This window comes from Tachypleus tridentatus, chromosome 10, assembly GCF_004210375.1.
Source record: "Tachypleus tridentatus isolate NWPU-2018 chromosome 10, ASM421037v1, whole genome shotgun sequence".
Taxonomy (NCBI): domain Eukaryota; kingdom Metazoa; phylum Arthropoda; class Merostomata; order Xiphosura; family Limulidae; genus Tachypleus; species Tachypleus tridentatus.
The window spans coordinates 7,648,448-7,665,842 of record NC_134834.1 but is presented as its reverse complement, the minus strand read 5'-3'; the positions used below and the strand labels follow the sequence as shown (position 1 = coordinate 7,665,842).

The window sequence follows — 17,395 nt, the reverse complement described above, 5'->3', positions numbered from 1 at the left end:
TCAGATGTTGGCTACAGATGTATTCCTGTCTGTATGATTCACTCAAGGGGTCAGATGTTGGCTACAGATGTATTCCTGTCTGTATGATTCACTCAAGGGGTCAGATGTTGGCTACAGATGTATTCCTGTCTGTATGATTCACTCAAGGGGTCAGATGTTGGCTACAAATGTATTCCTGTCTGTATGATTCACTCAAGGGGTCAGATGTTGGCTACAGATGTATTGCTGTCTGTATGATTCACTCAAGGGGTCAGATGTTGGCTACAGATGTATTCCTGTCTGTATGATTCACTCAAGGGGTCAGATGTTGGCTACAGATGTATTCCTGTCAGTATGATTCACTCAAGGGGTCAGATGTTGGCTACAGATGTATCCATGTCTGTATGATTCACTCAAGGGGTCAGATGTTGGCTACAGATGTATTCATGTCTGTATGATTCACTCAAGGGGTAAGATGTTGGCTACAGATGTATTCCTGTCTGTATGATTCACTCAAGGGGTCAGATGTTGGCTACAGATGTATTCCTGTCTGTATGATTCACTCAAGGGTCAAATGTTGGCTACAGATGTATTCCTGTCTGTATGATTCACTCAAGGGGTCAGATGTTTATTTCAACATTTTTTCAAACGTCGTCGCATCTCTGTGGCATTAGCAGTAAACTGTTTGTATAGTTAGAGAATCTTTAGATTGAACTAAACAGATGGAGTAGCTCTCGATCGAGTTTCACAGGTACAGTAGCTCTAGGTCGGGTTTCACAGGTACAGCAGCTCTAGGTCGGGTTTCACTGGTACAGTAGCTTTGGTCGGGTTTCACAGGTACAATAGCTCTAGGTCGGGTTTCACTGGAACAATAGCTCTAGGTCGGGTTTCACAGGTACAGTAGCTCTAGGTCGGGTTTCACTGGTACAGTAGCTCTAGGTCGGGTTTCACTGGTACAGCAGCTGTAGGTCGGGTTTCACATGTACAGTAGCTCTAGGTCGGGTTTCACTGGAACAGTAGCTCTAAGTCGGGTTTCACTGGAACAATAGCTCTAGGTCGGGTTTCACAGGCACAGTAGCTCCAGGTCGGGTTTCACTGGTACAGTAGCTCTAAGTCGGGTTTCACTGGAACAATAGCTCCAGGTCGGGTTTCACAGGTACAGTAGCTCTAGGTCGGGTTTCACTGGTACAGTAGCTCTAGGTCGGGTTTCACAGGTACAGTAGCTCCAGGTCGGGTTTCACTGGTACAGTAGCTCTAGGTCGGGTTTCATTGGTACAGTAGCTCCAGGTCGGGTTTCATTGGTACAGTAGCTCCAGGTCGGGTTTCACAGGCACAGTAGCTCCAGGTCGGGTTCCACTGCTACAGTAGCTCCAGGTCGGGTTTCATTGGTACAGTAGCTCCAGGTCGGGTTTCATTGGTACAGTAGCTCCAGGTCGGGTTTCACAGGTACAGTAGCTCTAGGTCGGCTTTCACTGCTACAGTAGCTCTAGGTCGGCTTCACAGGTACAGTAGCTCCAGGTCGGGTTTCACTGGTACAGTAGCTCCAGGTCGGCTTTCATTGGCACAGTAGCTCCAGGTCGGGCTTCACTGGCACAGTAGCTCCAGGTCGGGTTTCACAGGCACAGTAGCTCTAAGTCGGGTTTCACTGGAACAATAGCTCCAGGTCGGGTTTCACAGGCACAATAGCTCCAGGTCGGGTTTCACTGGTACAGTAGCTCTAGGTCGGGTTTCACAGGTACAGTAGCTTTAGGTCGGGTTTCATTGGTACAGTAGCTCCAGGTCGGGTTTCATTGGCACAGTAGCTCTAGGTCGGGTTTCATTGGCACAGTAGCTCCAGGTCGGGTTTCATTGGCACAGTAGCTCCAGGTCGGGTTTCACTGCTACAGTAGCTCTAGGTCGGGTTTCATTGGTACAGTAGCTCTAGGTCGGGTTTCACTGCTACAGTAGCTCTAGGTCGGGTTTCACAGGTACAGTAGCTCTAGGTCGGGTTTCACAGGTACAGTAGCTCTAGGTCGGGTTTCACAGGTACAGTAGCTCTAGGTCGGGTTTCACAGGTACAGTAGCTCTAGGTCGGGTTTCACAGGTACAGTAGCTCTTGGTCGGGTTTCACAGGTACAGTAGTTCTAGGGTTTTTGAACAAAGATAATGGGTCTGTTTATTTAAACATTGAGGTTAAGCCGCCTGTCTACATCACAGAAGGAAGAAATTGTTTTGTGTCTGAAGAACTTTGTTTAAAGTGGCTATGGTCAAGCAGTTGGCCAAACCTTGTCTAAAATGGACATGGTCGAGCAGTTGGCCAAACCTTGTCTAAAATGGACATGGTCGAGCAGTTTGCTAATATTTGTTTAAAGGGGTCATGGCCAAGCAGTTGGCTAAACCTTGTTTAAAGTGGCTATGGTCTAGAAGTTGGCCAAACCTTGTCTAAAATGGACATGGTCGAGCAGTTTGCTAAACTTTGTTTAAAGGGGTCATGGCCAAGTAGTTGGCCAAACCTTGTTTAAAGTGGCTAAGGTCGAGCTACTATAGCATTATCATTAGCTTAGTGAAAAATCTGTATAGATCGTAGCTGAAACATAAAAACAATGTTGAGTGTATTGTCATACTTATTGCATAACAGTGGTCCTTCTACAGGGATCACATCCGGGTGTTAAAAAGGAATACATTACAATTTCAAAGAGTGGCTTGAAGATCAAACCACAACGTCAGGCCGAAACAAAAAGACAAACGATAGTGGTTAACAAGGTGGTCCTTGTTATGGTTATGGTCCTTAAGATCTAATGTAACTTGTATATCTGATAATAGGTTATGGTCCTTAAGATCTAATGTAACTTGTATATCTGATAATAGGTTATGGTCCTTAAGATCTGATGTAACTTGTGTATCTGATAATAGGTTATGGTCCTTAAGATCTGATGTAACTTGTGTATCTGATAATAGGTTATGGTCCTTAAGATCTGATGTAACTTGTGTATCTCATAATAGATTAAGGTCTTTCAAAACTCGGTTTAGACGTTTAACAAGTATACACTAAAAGGTTTTAATAAATATCCATGCGAGACTGAATGGTCAGTTAGAGTTTACACTTGAAGATGGTTTACAGAGAAGTACTACCAACCAACTGTCCACAGAGGTTCTTAATTCTAACGGCTTGAGGAGGAATGTACATCAGAACAGGAATATAGTTTTATGATCCTGCACTGTGGTCGAATCATCAGTTTTGGGTGCAGGGTGTGTAGAATGGTAGAGTTCAGTTGGTAAGGATGTTGTGGTTTATTGGAACATTCTACAGAACCAAACATTTTTCTACAAAACAACAGTTGAGGTGGAGATATTGGAGAAGCCTCGAACCGATGACGTTCTCTCAAAGTACACAGTTCGTAAAGTTACAAGAGATCGTTGACTTTGGAGCTTTCTGACAAATTACGAATCAGAAGTAGAAACTAGCGAATTGTGAAATCAAATCACATGATGAAATATTACCTAGAGCGACTTCAGAAATGAAATAGCCTTTAGTGGTAGATGGATTAACTCATAAAAGAACAGAAGATCTACGATAGAGGGAGCTCCTGCTTTACATAATTTAATTGTTGATTTTAATATATATCTGTAGTTGGTTAATGCATGAAGACAATACTTAGACCTAGTTGTATGGAACTCGGAACCTGTTTGTGTCAGAAGGAAGACCGAATGATAGGATCCGAACCAGTTGTACAGAGCTTGAACCCATTTATGTCAGAAGGAAGACAAGATCTGAACCAGTTGTATAGATCTTAAACTCATTTATGTCAGAAGGAAGACAGAAGGACAGGATCTGAACCAGTTGTATAGAACTTGAACTCATTTATGTCAGAAGGAAGACAGGATCTGAACCAGTTGTATAGATCTTAAACTAATTTATGTCAGAAGGAAGACAGAAGGACAGGATCTGAACCAGTTGTATAGAACTTGAACTCATTTATGTCAGAAAGAAGACAGGATCTGAACCAGTTGTATAGAACTTGAACTCATTTATGTCAGAAGGAAGACAGAAGGACAGGATCTGAACCAGTTGTATAGAACTTGAACTCATTTATGTCAGAAGGAAGACAGAAGGACAGGATCTGAACCAGTTGTATAGAACTTGAACCCATTTATGTCAGAAGGAAGACAGAAGAACAGGATCTGAACCAATTGTATAGAACTTGAACCCATTTATGTCAGAAGTAAGACAGAAGAACAGGATCTGAACCAATTGTATAGAACTTGAACCCATTTATGTCAGAAGGAAGACAGAAGAACAGGATCTGAACCAATTGTATAGAACTTGAACCCATTTATGTCAGAAGGAAGACAGAAGGACAGGATCTGAACCAGTTGTATAGAACTTGAACTCATTTATGTCAGAAGGAAGATAGGATCTGAACCAGTTGTATAGAACTTGAACTCATTTATGTCAGAAGAAAGACAGAAGGACAGGATCTGAACCAGTTGTATAGAACTTGAACCCATTTATGTCAGAAGAAAGACAGAAGGACAGGATCTGAACCAATTGTATAGAACTTGAACTCATTTTCTGTCAGAAGGAAGACAGGATCTGAACCAGTTGTATAGAGCTTGAACCCATTTATGTCAGAAGAAAGACCGAGGAAGTTGTCTAACGGACTACACAATATTCGTACAGTGGACCGTGTACATCCTTTGTTTCAGGCTAGATAGAGAACGAATAAAGTCGACATATCTTCATAAAACGTAAAAGACAAGGTCTATATAGATATTATAGGATTGCTATAAGGTCTGGTTTAACACTGGAAGGCAGAGCAACAATAGTTGAGGGTGCAAACAAACACGAGAAAGGAACAAAACAAAACTAAAATAAAACATTCTCACAATACGAGGAAACGTTGAAAGACCAGTCAAATGAAAAATTCAGTCTACTCAACTCCTTAGCCAAACTTGGATCGAACCTTTTCCTCTTTGCCATCAATGAGCCAATGAAAGAGATAATTAAAACAAAGAAACATTGTGTATTGTTTCAGTTGTGTGTACCCACTATGGTGGGTACAGAATTTAAAGTATATATATATATGTGTGTGTGTGTAACATTGATGTTACGAAATTATTCAACAAACACCACTAGAAATATATAAAAAACTACTCCAATCTATCATTTATCGACGTTAGTTAAAGTTAATGGAATATATTAAAGCTGGTTTTATTACTTCATGGAACCAGTAATGTCGAACTATGTCTGGAAAAAATCATATTCAGGTTGTTTTGTTTGTTTTTGAATTTCACACAAAGCTACTCGAAGGCTATCTGCGCTAGCCGTCCCTAATTTAGCAGCGTAAGACTAGAGGGAAGGCAGCTAGTCATCACCACCCACCGCCAACTCTTGGGCTACTCTTTTACCAACGAATAGTGGGATTGACCGTCACATTATAACGCTCCCACGGCTGAAAGGGCAAGCATGTTTGGCGCGAAGGGGATGCGAACCCGCGGCCCTCAGATTACGAGTCGCACGCCTGAACACGCTTGGCCATGCCGGGCCCACATATTCAGTGCGTGCTGAATAAGACAACCAATCAATCAGTAGTGAAGTTTCCATTAAAAGTAATTCTATTACAAATAATAAATATTAATTGTTAAATAGCCACTTTACACCTTATAATAACGAATAGGAAACCTTAAACCTCGAACAGGGATAGATAAAAATATGTCAACTTTAAACCGATGAGGAATTTTTAATCTTTCCAATATGTACAAATTTTCAGGGTTTTTTTTTTTTCTTCTTCATTTGAATTTTGGAAATTTCGTGTTTACGTAACATCATAAACATACTTTTCTAGTGGAGTATTTGAAACATATTGTATACAATTATAAAAAGGCTTAACTTTTATTGATTTATATCATTCAAATTACGCTATTATGTAGAAAAATGTTATATATATGATATTATATAATACGTAATTAATTTATTACTTTTATAAACTACTGTTTCTTAACTCCTATTATGTAGTTTCTGGAACTTATATTTAAGTACAAACTTTACGTTATATTTTAAATTATCCTCTCTTTATTATCCGGTATAATTATAGACTTATCTCATATTTTGCGCGCAAAAGAAACGTTTGTTATCATGAACTAATTCAAGGGTTAATAGTGTGAGATTTCAGGTGTGCTACTGCACTTAGGAACGGGCTAAACATCTCAAGTTTTCTGTGGTTTTCAGTTGTGTTCTTACGCTCAGGAATGGGCTAACCATCTAGCCAAGACAGACAACTTCCAACACCGATCTAATCGCAAGTATGGTGAGAACATACACATGGGCTGGTCTTCTGATCCTAAAACCCAGATCTCTGGTAATTAAAATTTTTATTTAACCCATATTATATGTAATACCCTGATCTGACTGTCAATAGAAATAAGGTATAAAAAGTGAAACTCTATATACGGTATCTGAATTTGTATTAATTAAAGATTGTTTAATAATCGTTATAAACTGGAACTAATACTCAGATCTCTGATATTTAAAACTGCTAGAAATTCATATAATTTATTAGAAAAATACTAGTTGTATCTTGTGTCACTTGAATATATTAAGTCATGGACCTTAATTATCTAATACTTTATTACAACATTTGAAATTGCAATTTGTAACTTTCCTTTGATTACCAGGAAAGGATCCAGTTGAGAACTGGTATAGTGAGATCAAAGATTATGTATTCGGAAAAGAGCCTCGAACCCTTGCTTCAGGTAAGACACTCTATAAGTTATTTCTTCAACACACACTTTTCTGGTTAATAAACTAAAAAAGTTTACCTGACTTTCACTCTGATGGACATTAATTTCTATACAGTTTTCAGTCTTGCTTCGATCTGTGTCCTATTCATGAAGTTGAATCGCTATTCTATATCAGTTTTACCAAATTATTCCAACTTTTGATATCATTATATCAGTAGTTTTTTATCTTTGGTTGGGTACTTTTGGATTATTCGGTAAAAGAATAACGGAAAGTTTATTTAACGATAATAAAAATGTTTTATTTCTTCATATTAATTACCTTGTTGAGCGTAACAAGCATTCAGAGATAGGCCTAACTTTACAAATAAACTAGGTCTACCAGAAACTTCACATACTTGCAAATTTAAAAACTCTATTTCTTCATAAAAATACAAACTCACTATTCATTGGCAGTAAATTTACTGGCTAACAGGCTGGTTAAGTTGTGTATTAACTAGTCATTAACCAATTAAAAAACTCTCTAACTAGCTACATAACTAATAGATTCACTGATCAACCATAGTCTAATGGTTAGACTGAAATTGATAATTTCTTTTACTATACTATTCCCATCAGTAATACGAAGCAACATGTATAGTGAGAAAACGTTCAATCACATGTTGTCACGTGGTTAGCACCCCACCATACTTCTGGGATAAACTATTTTCTAACCACATTTCACACTTATTGGACGATTAAAATGGTGTTGATTGGCAACTCTTCATCGTGTAATATAGTCGATTTGATACAACCCTAGTGACATAATTGTGAACTTTGTTCTCGAGACTTCACGACAAAATTTTCGTCTAATTTGTGCCTTCCAAATTACCGTCAAACCAGAAAAATCTCTTCGTTAGCGTGTTCTCTTATCTAGTCCACTTCCTTGTTTGTTTGTTACTCTACGCTGTATCAGACGAGCAATAGACAATTATTTTAAAACGGTATGTAAAAAATATATAAATCAGTGACTGCCTTTATAAATCTCATAAAAACTTGAAGCAACAAACAACTTAATTTTTCAGTAGTACAACCGTTTATACGTAACGGTTACGAGATGATAGAAGTCAAACCTTTATGAGGTAATTTCTTTTTGTAGAGATGGCGCATGCGTAGATTTTTTGAATCGGTATAATAATTCTATCTTCAAAAGGCCCCACGCTAGTACAGCAGTAAGTCTACGGATTTACAACACTAAAATCAGGGGTTCGATTTCCCTTGGTGGGCTCAGCAGATAGCCCGATGTGGCTTTGCTATAATAAAACACACACGCTACCTTCAAAAATCAAAAAATCAAAATTGTTAAATTTGTTGGTCGGAAAATAGTTTTAATTTATTTTATGGTTCTAAAATGAAAAGGATGCAAATTCTGTGTCATCCGGACAATAAGAAAGTAAAAATGTTTAGTAAATAAAACATCAAACGTAAATAAATAAATAGAAAATTTTGATTCTCGGCTAAGCCTTTTTTTTTAAATTGTTTGTTTGTTTTTGAATTCTGCGCAAAGCTACGCGAGGGCTATTTTCAATGTAAGACTAGAGGGAAAGCAGCTAGTCATCACCAACCACCGCCAACTCTTGTGTTACTCTTTCACAAACAAATAGTGGGATTAACCGCACATTATAACGCCCCCGCGGCCCCATGCCGAGCCTTTTTCTTTACATCTATTCGAAGAATTTCGTTGAATGTATATATATTTGAATTATAAAACCAGTAATTAAGAAACCGAAAGTCATTTTGTATAGGTATAAATACAGGTTGTTCGTTACAAATACTATGTTTGTTTTTTGATGTTTTTTTTACAGTGACCAAATTCCTTTAATTTCAGGTCACTTCACACAGGTGGTGTGGCGCTCTAGTACCGAATTGGGCGTGGCTCATGCTCGCAGTAAGTCGAACAAGATCATTGTCGTCGCAAACTACAGTCCAGCCGGCAACGTAGTTGGGTCGTTCTCTGCGAATGTTCCTCCACCTAAATAACTAACCCTAGAAGTCTCAGGTTGACGTTCCCATCAGTGTTAACTTTAATGTTGTTTTTCTTTCTAGTCAATAAGTAGCGGTTAATATCTGTACGTTCCTGTTGTTGTGAAGCGACGGCGTAACACCATTAATAACAGTTCGAATGAGGGACATATGCTTATATTCCTATATTACACTTTCCACGATGCCTGTTTCAACCATAAATGTTGTAACAAAATTAATATGTATCCAGACTTACTATACATCCTCCTACACCTGTGTGGTATCCAGACTTACTCTACATCCTCTTACATCTGTGTAGTATCCAGACTTACTATACATCCTCCTACACCTGTGTAGTATCCAATCTTACCCTACATCCTCCTACACCTTTGTAGTGTCCAGACTTACTCTACATCCTCCTACACCTGTTTAGTATCCAGACTTATTCTACATCCTCCTACACCTGTGTAGTGTCCAGACTTACTCTGCATCCTCCTACATATCGTAATATCCAGACTTACTATACAATCTCCTACATCTGTGCAATATCCAGACTTACTATACATCCTCCTACATCTGTGTAGTATCCAAACTTACTCTACATCCTCTTACATCTGTGTAGTATCCAGACTTACTATACATCATCCTACATCTGTGTAGTATCCAGACTTACTATACATCCTCCTACACCTGTGTAGTATCCAGACTAACTATACATCCTCCTACACCTGTGTAGTATTTAGACGTTATATACAAAGAGAGTTGTGTTTGATAGGATACCCAATGTTTCAATAATATTGTGAATTATTAAAGAATTAAAATAGTCTCATGATTTCAAAGCTGTTTTTGTTAAAATATTTGAGTACACACGGCTCAAAACAACCACTTCTTCCTTTTTGTTGTTTTTCGGATTTTAAAATATTTTACAAATAAGGTAATATAAGTGGTTTGTTACTGCAGTAATAGGCCTAACTGGTAATTTTATAGGCATGTTATTTCATGTTGTTTGGCTTAAATTACCTTTACCGTAAGCATTGATGCTTGTTATAAAACGGACCATCTCCACCAGAAAATGATGGTTTCTTCTAAACAGTATTTCTGTATATATATAGATGTATATTTATGTAAAGAGAAAGAGCTATGAATTTCGTCTTTTGTATTCGCACAAAACTGACGTAAGAAACTGTGAAGACGTGAAAGTTATACGGAGTCTATTTAACATCTACTAGATGGTAATTGTGAGGTTCTTACGACAACTAATCTTCCAAACATTTTCAGGATAGTTTTGTTGATGTTTGTACAATTAGCAGAATAAAAAAACATGCTTCAAAACGTTGTGGTTTGTTGTCTAATACTGTCTTCATTTCAGTACCTGAAACTTTAGAAACCAAGGTCTCTGTAATTAAATGGGAAAAAGTAGCACTTTGGTCAGAGAGATCGCTTGGTTCTTAAAACGTTCGGGTATCGAACACGTAGGCGCTGGAATTTTTGGCGTTTCAATATGATATCGGCCATAGTTTTCTATTCTGATTTTTCAATACATTCTCTGAGGTTTTGGTACCCGTGTACTAGTGCCTGGCGACGCCTTTGACGTTCGTAATTTGGAAATTTAAGAGTTGAGTAGCCGTTATAAATAGTATTGGTGACTATGGTACAACCTTTATTATATGTAATTAAACCAATGAATTTAGTACACTTTTAAGATTGAAACAGTGCCATGTATAATAGTTCTTTTATACATGTACTGTTCTAGTGAACTTATCACTGTTAGAATTCAAAATAACTAAAATCACATATAGCATCAATGTTTGTCTTTATTTCAAAAGGAAATATTAAATAATACCAACAATAAGTCCTTATTATTAAAGAGATTTGAAACAGATACAACAAGGCCCTGGCATGGTCAAGTGGTTAGGCACTTGACTCGTAATTCGAGGATCGTGGATTCGAATCACCGTCGCACCAAACATGCTCGCCCTTTCAGCTGTGGGGCGTTTAATGTGACGGTCAATCCCACTATTCGTTGGTAAAAGAGTAGTCCAAGAGTAGGCGGTGGGTGGTGATGACTAGCTGCCTTCCCTCTAGTCTTACACTGCCAAGCTAGGGACAGCCTGCAAAGATAGCCCTCGTGTAGCTTTGCGCAAAATTCAAAACACAAACAAACCATTCACACTTTGCAAAGTATTTACATGGACATACAACAGAAGGTACTATTATATTTATATAGATGGCGCCAGTGCATTAAAACGAACTTGTTCTGGAATTTCTGTACTTATATTTTGAGATTATATCACCTTGTATATAAGAATTTAATTGTTTATTAGTGTGCCCTCCCCTCTCAGAAATTAGACAAATATAATTGTTTATTAGTGTGCCCTCCCCGCAGAAAGTAGACAAATTTAATTGTTTATTAGTGTGCCCTCCCTCGCAGAAATTAGACAAATTTAATTGTTTATTGGTGTGCCCTCCCCTCGCAGAAAGTAGACAATCTTTTCCATAACTATCCACAATACATTGTTAGCTTGTTTGAATTTTGCAACTAGTCAACAAAACCATCCGCTAACTCGTGCACAACTCTTTTTACCAACGAATAATGTCACATTATAACGTCCCTAACTGAAAAATCGAGCATGTTCAGCGACGGTATTCGAACCCACGATCTGGCGATTGCAAGTAAGAACAGTCGGCCACACCAGACTTCAATAACACATTTAGTTATAATAATATCATTCATCTTGTAAATTTTGTGTACGTGTGTGTGTGGAAAGAACGAAGTTTAAGAAAAGTTAGTTCTTGAAGAAAGAAAACTAAAACCTCAGATTTTAGTCAAATCTGTGGGATCAGATTTCATCACCGAACACACTGGTCCTTTCAACTGTAGAAGTGTTGTAATGTGTCAGTCAACTATAAGAAGCAGCACAAGAGTTGGCGGTGGGTGATGTTGACCACCTGCCTTTTTTCCAGCATACCATTTCAAACTTAAGAATAGCCCTTGAATAGCCTTACATGAAATGCTACAAATGAACAAACAGATTTCAGTCTACGGAACAAAAAATATTCAGAAATCTTCCACATTTTCGGTTGTTAACGTTAATTTACTGCGAAGTTTATTGTGATGAATTACGTGTTTCTCACTGATGTCAATTGCAGTATCCATATTTCTGCACAAGGAGTTGTTTTAAACGGAATTCAAAACATTACAAAATTTATATGAGTAAGTTTCTTTACAGGATCCCCCGCGGGATAACAGTAAGTTTACGGAATTACAATGCTAAAATCCGAAGTTCGAACCCCCATGGTGGACAAATGTTCACTAAGGAAACAACAAGATAACCTTGTTATGGACACAGGCCCGGCATGGCCAAGCGTGTTAAGGCGTGCGACTCGTAATCTGAGGGTCGCGGGTTCGCATCTCTGTCGCGCCAACATGCTCGCCCTCCCAGCCGTGAGGGCGTTATAATGTGACGGTCAATCCCACTATTCGTTGGTAAAAGAGTTGGCGGTGGGTGATGATGACAAGCTGCCTTCCCTCTAGTCTTACACTGCTAAATTAGGGACGGCTAGCACAGATAGCCATCGAGTAGCTTTGTACGAAATTCAAAAACAAAACAAAAAAACTGTTATGGACACCAATAACCTGTAATAGACATGGCTGATACATCTCGATAATTCGTGTAATTTTCGCTTCCTGTGTTCGGGTTTGCTTGAAAATTAAATAATTTCCTTTAGCTCGGCTTTTGAAGAGTAGAGAATGTCGCGACACGAAATAAAATATGTGAGAGGATCGATTTACCCTCAGTCAAATAATTTGTTGGGGAGGATTTCTACAAGAAAAAACAAAACAATTTTAATGAGCAAACGTCATCATGGTTGTCGTGGTTGGTAGCTAATAGGATTTAAAGAGCCGGGTGCACGAGATGTTTTGGTTAGTTCGTTCTCAAGTGCAAAGCTATACAATAAGCTACCTGTGATATGCCCACCACAAGTATCGGAACTATTTTGTAGGATTGTTTCAGGTTAGGCTTACCACTGAGCGTGATATGCCCACCACAAGTATCGGAACTATTTTGTAGGATTGTTTCATGTTAGGCTTACCACTGAGCGTGATATGCCCACCACAAGTATCGGAACTATTTTGTAGGATTGTTTCAGGTTAGGCTTACCACTGAACGGCGGAAGTCTCTCTTGATACGTAACATATATTTAGTGTGTTGGTATAAAGATACTACAGAAATTAATACATGAGATCAGTGGATCTGATATTAAAGTTGTAGCAAGGAGAAATAATTTCAATGGCAAAATATTATTTATTGAAGAGAAACAGCAGCTGTCATCAAAAGAAGAAAAAACAACATTTTTGGCAGGGTGCTAAAACTTCTGCAGGATTATTGTCTAATATGGAACTACATGGGAAGAAAAACATCAGTGAAAACTCGTATAGTTACGGAAGTATCACGATGGTTAACTACAGCTGCAAACAATAGAGGGCGATATGCGATGGGTATTTTGCTGGGGAATTTTATAATTTCTTTTAACGGATTTACTGATGGTAGCAACTTTGGTAGCTTTGTCCAGGAAATCTTTCAGGTGCCGTTCAAGGAAAAGGCAATCTATGACGTCATTTTGCCATTTTCGTTGTAGGACTTGACATCTGAGAGGTCAGATTCTCTGGTTAATTCGGCTTGGGTTTCTTTGGTTTTGGTAGTTGGATATAGAGACTTACATTGTACATATTAAAACAACCCCTTGTTCTTCTTTAGGTGGGGCTTGAGTTTTTTTTCGTTTACAATAGAGTTTAGGGTGTAATCTTGGTAAAGACAAGATGATCTGATGTAAAATGAAAGGTGTGATTCTTGCAAGTTTAGTGTTATTGTTTATATACGCGTTCACAGCCGTGAACAGGCAATATTCGAAAACAAAACTACATTGAAGTATTTGAATAGTTAGCCAAAGATGGCTTATTTTTATTTTAATAATAATTAAAAAGTAGTCCTTCCGGGATTACGGGACACAATCCTGGGGACAACGTGAATTTCAGTTAAGACGTCACCTTCTACAACTCCTTTAATTTCCTGAATAAAGGCTATATTGTCTGACACTTTACTTGTAATTGTGAATTCCACAGAGAGCAGGATGGTTGAAATATTCAGGTGTTAGTAGTTGATAAAAAATATTACCCTGATTGAATCTTCGGGTTTTGTCTACTTGCGGTTTGTTGTAAAAATGTTTTTCTCTAGTCGTTATTTGGTCAAGAAACCCGAGAGAAACAGACTCACACTGGACTTCTACCTCCATCCTCCCTCCCCCAACGTCTCAGCGGTATGTCTGCGGACTTACAACGCTAAAAACTGGGTTTCGATACCCGTGGTGGACAGAGCACAGATAGCCCATTGAGTAGCTTTGTGCTTAATCCAAAAACAACAACTACCTCCATCCACGGCTGTTCGTCGCTTATATTCAATACAGCCTGCATGTTTATCCACTATATCTGGTAGCTAAGAATATACGTTGTTTACAAGAGGAATGTTTACAGGTTATGATCAATCAACCAATCAGTGTCGGTTTAGGTCGTAACATTTTTTTTGGAGGGGGGCCATATTTTCTTTTCACACCTCCTGTGGAAATTTAGCTAATGTAAAAGTTAATGATGTACTAGCACGAGGGTCAGAGTTTGGTTTGTAGCTCGAGGGTCAGAGTTCGGTTTTTAGCAGACACTTCATCTGATTCTTTTCACAGATCGTATTAACATGTACACGTGATGAGCATAATGTTAGATGGTTGCAATCACTGTTCTCTAATCAGTCGCGTACTCTTCACTAGTGAGTTTACTAGGAGTGTATTTACATACATACACTGATAATACACTCACAATATATTAATATAATGTCATATCTAGCTATAGGTGGCTTATTTATCATAATTAATGTAGTTGTTTAATGGGGAGAAACACTTTGGTACTGTTCTATCATATATTTAGTAATTTATCTTAATAGAGTAGGCCTAGCGCGTTAAGGCGTGCGCTTCGTAATCTGAGGGTCGCGGGTTCGCGCCCGAATCGTGCCAAGCATGCTCGCCCTCCCAGCCGTGGGGGCGTTATAATGTAACGGTCAATCCCACTTTTCGTTGATAAAAGAGTAGCCCAAGAGTTAGCGGTGGGTGGTGATGACTAGCTGCCTTCCCTCTAGTCTTACACTGCTAGATTTGGGACGGCTAGCACAGATAGCCCTTGAGTAGCTTTGTGCGAAATTCCAAAAACAAAACATTAATAGAGTATAAAATTTTTATGGAAATAATTTCTCACAACTGGCTGCAGACAACAAAAGGTTGATTTGTTGAGGTTCGAAGCACTCGATTCCTACTCCTTAATTTGATTCACCACAGTCGTTCCTAGTTCGATACCTTCTTCTGGATCATATCTGATACATAGAATACCCCAACGACATTTTTCGTTGTGACTTTATCGTAATGACTGGTAATTCACAAGTTTCTTTGACGTTTTTTTTTTAAAGTCTCGTGGCGAATGTCTTCGCTTTGTTTTTGAGTTTAGTTTTAAATTATCTTGCACTAGTGTCGGGTTCATGGACAGATTAAGTGATATTTCTGTGGATACTGGTAGGTGATTCCTGTTTAAGATTAGTTTAACTCTGAAAGAAGTGTCTGTCCAGATTTCCATCTGATCTTTTCTTTAAGTTATTGTAATTTGTTGTTATTGTGATTTGTTGTTATTGAATTTGAAAGGTAAAGTGTGTTGACGTTTTCCCATGTTTTTTTATTTTGGTTTTAAAAACTTCCTAATAGAATTGTGTTCCATTCTGTACGTGGTCTACAGAGATATTTACACTATAGTGTGTTGTCTACAGAGATATTTACACTATAGCGTGTTGTCTACAGAGATATTTACACTATAGCGTGTTGTCTACAGAGATATTTACACTATAGCGTGTTGTCTACAGAGATATTTACATTATAGTGTGTTGTCTACAGAGATATTTACACTATAGTGTGTTGTCTACAGAGATATTTACACTATAGTGTGTTGTCTACAGAGATATTTACACTATAGTGTGTTGTCTACAGAGATATGTACATTATAGTGTGTTGTCTACAGAGATATTTACACTATAGTGTGTTGTCTACAGAGATATTTACACTATAGTGTGTTGTCTACAGAGATATTTACACTATAGTGTGTTGTCTACAGAGATATTTACACTATAGTGTGTTGTCTACAGAGATATTTACACTATAGTGTGTTGTCTACAGAGATATGTACATTATAGTGTGTTGTCTACAGAGATATTTACACTATAGTGTGTTGTCTACAGAGATATTTACACTATAGCGTGTTGTCTGCAGAGATATTTACACTATAGTGTGTTGTCTACAGAGATATTTACATTATAGCGTGTTGTCTACAGAGATATTTACACTATAGTGTGTTGTCTACAGAGATATTTACACTATAGCGTGTTGTCTGCAGAGATATTTACACTATAGTGTGTTGTCTACAGAGATATTTACATTATAGCGTGTTGTCTACAGAGATATTTACACTATAGTGTGTTGTCTACAGAGATATTTACACTATAGTGTGTTGTCTACAGAGATATTTACACTATAGCGTGTTGTCTACAGAGATATTTACACAATAGTGTGTTGTCTACAGAGATATTTACACTATAGTGTGTTGTCTACAGAGATATTTACACTATAGCGTGTTGTCTACAGAGATATTTACACTATAGCGTGTTGTCTACAGAGATATTTACACTATAGTGTGTTGTCTACAGAGATATTTACACTATAGCGTGTTGTCTACAGAGATATTTACACAATAGTGTGTTGTCTACAGAGATATTTACACTATAGTGTGTTGTCTACAGAGATATTTACACTATAGCGTGTTGTCTACAGAGATATTTACACTATAGTGTGTTGTCTACAGAGATATTTACACTATAACCTGTTGTCTACAGAAATACTCATACTTTAGTGAATACACTTCAGCACGCTACACGGTTTTGTTTAGCAAATAATAAGTTAAGTTGTATGTTCTAAAAGTGTACCTTAAATTTAGGTTATCACTGTGCTAGTTTTGATTGTTGGAACTTATTTCAATACGATTATATTTGTTCCTAACACATTATATAATAGTTCTTTGTGCTTTATTAGTTTAAAAGTGTTGTTTATAATAACAGGTGACAGTTACAAATAACCTAAACTTAAAACAGTAATTATGATAGTAACTGTATAGACAGCTCGCTGTAGTGTGAATACTTTTGTAAACCGCACGCTATAGTAGCACCCTTATTGCTTTCTCTTTATCAAACATAATTATATCTAAATGCTACCACGTTTGAGAGGAGGTTTGTTTTGTTTGTTTTTTTGAATTTCGAGCAAACCAACACGAGATCTATCTGCGCTAGTTGTCCCTGATTTAGCAGTGTAAGACTAGAAGGAAGGCAGCTAGTCATCACCACCCACCGCCAACTCTTGGGCTACTCTATTATCAACGAATAGTGGGATTGACCATCACATTATAACGCCCCCAAGGCTGAAAGGGCGAGCGTGTTTGGTGTAACGGAGATTCAAATCCGCGACCCTAGCAGAAGGTTAATAAAACCAAATTTGGAGGTAAGTCGAGGTGTATGGTTCTTCTGTATCGTGTAATGTGAATTTGAGTGACATTTCTGCTCGT

General features: G+C 38.0%; 1 protein-coding gene across 1 annotated transcript in view; it reads left to right on the top strand.

The window, feature by feature from the left end:
* LOC143228708 (Golgi-associated plant pathogenesis-related protein 1-like) overlaps positions 1–10,029 on the top strand; it is a gene marked incomplete in the record, with an annotated part of 73,086 nt that extends 63,057 nt beyond the window's left edge. Inside the window, 3 exon segments of the mRNA XM_076459993.1 lie at positions 6,188–6,317; positions 6,634–6,711; positions 8,564–10,029. Of these exon segments, the coding sequence (XP_076316108.1) occupies positions 6,188–6,317; positions 6,634–6,711; positions 8,564–8,715 (360 nt within the window).
* Between the last annotated feature and the right edge of the window lie 7,366 nt (positions 10,030–17,395).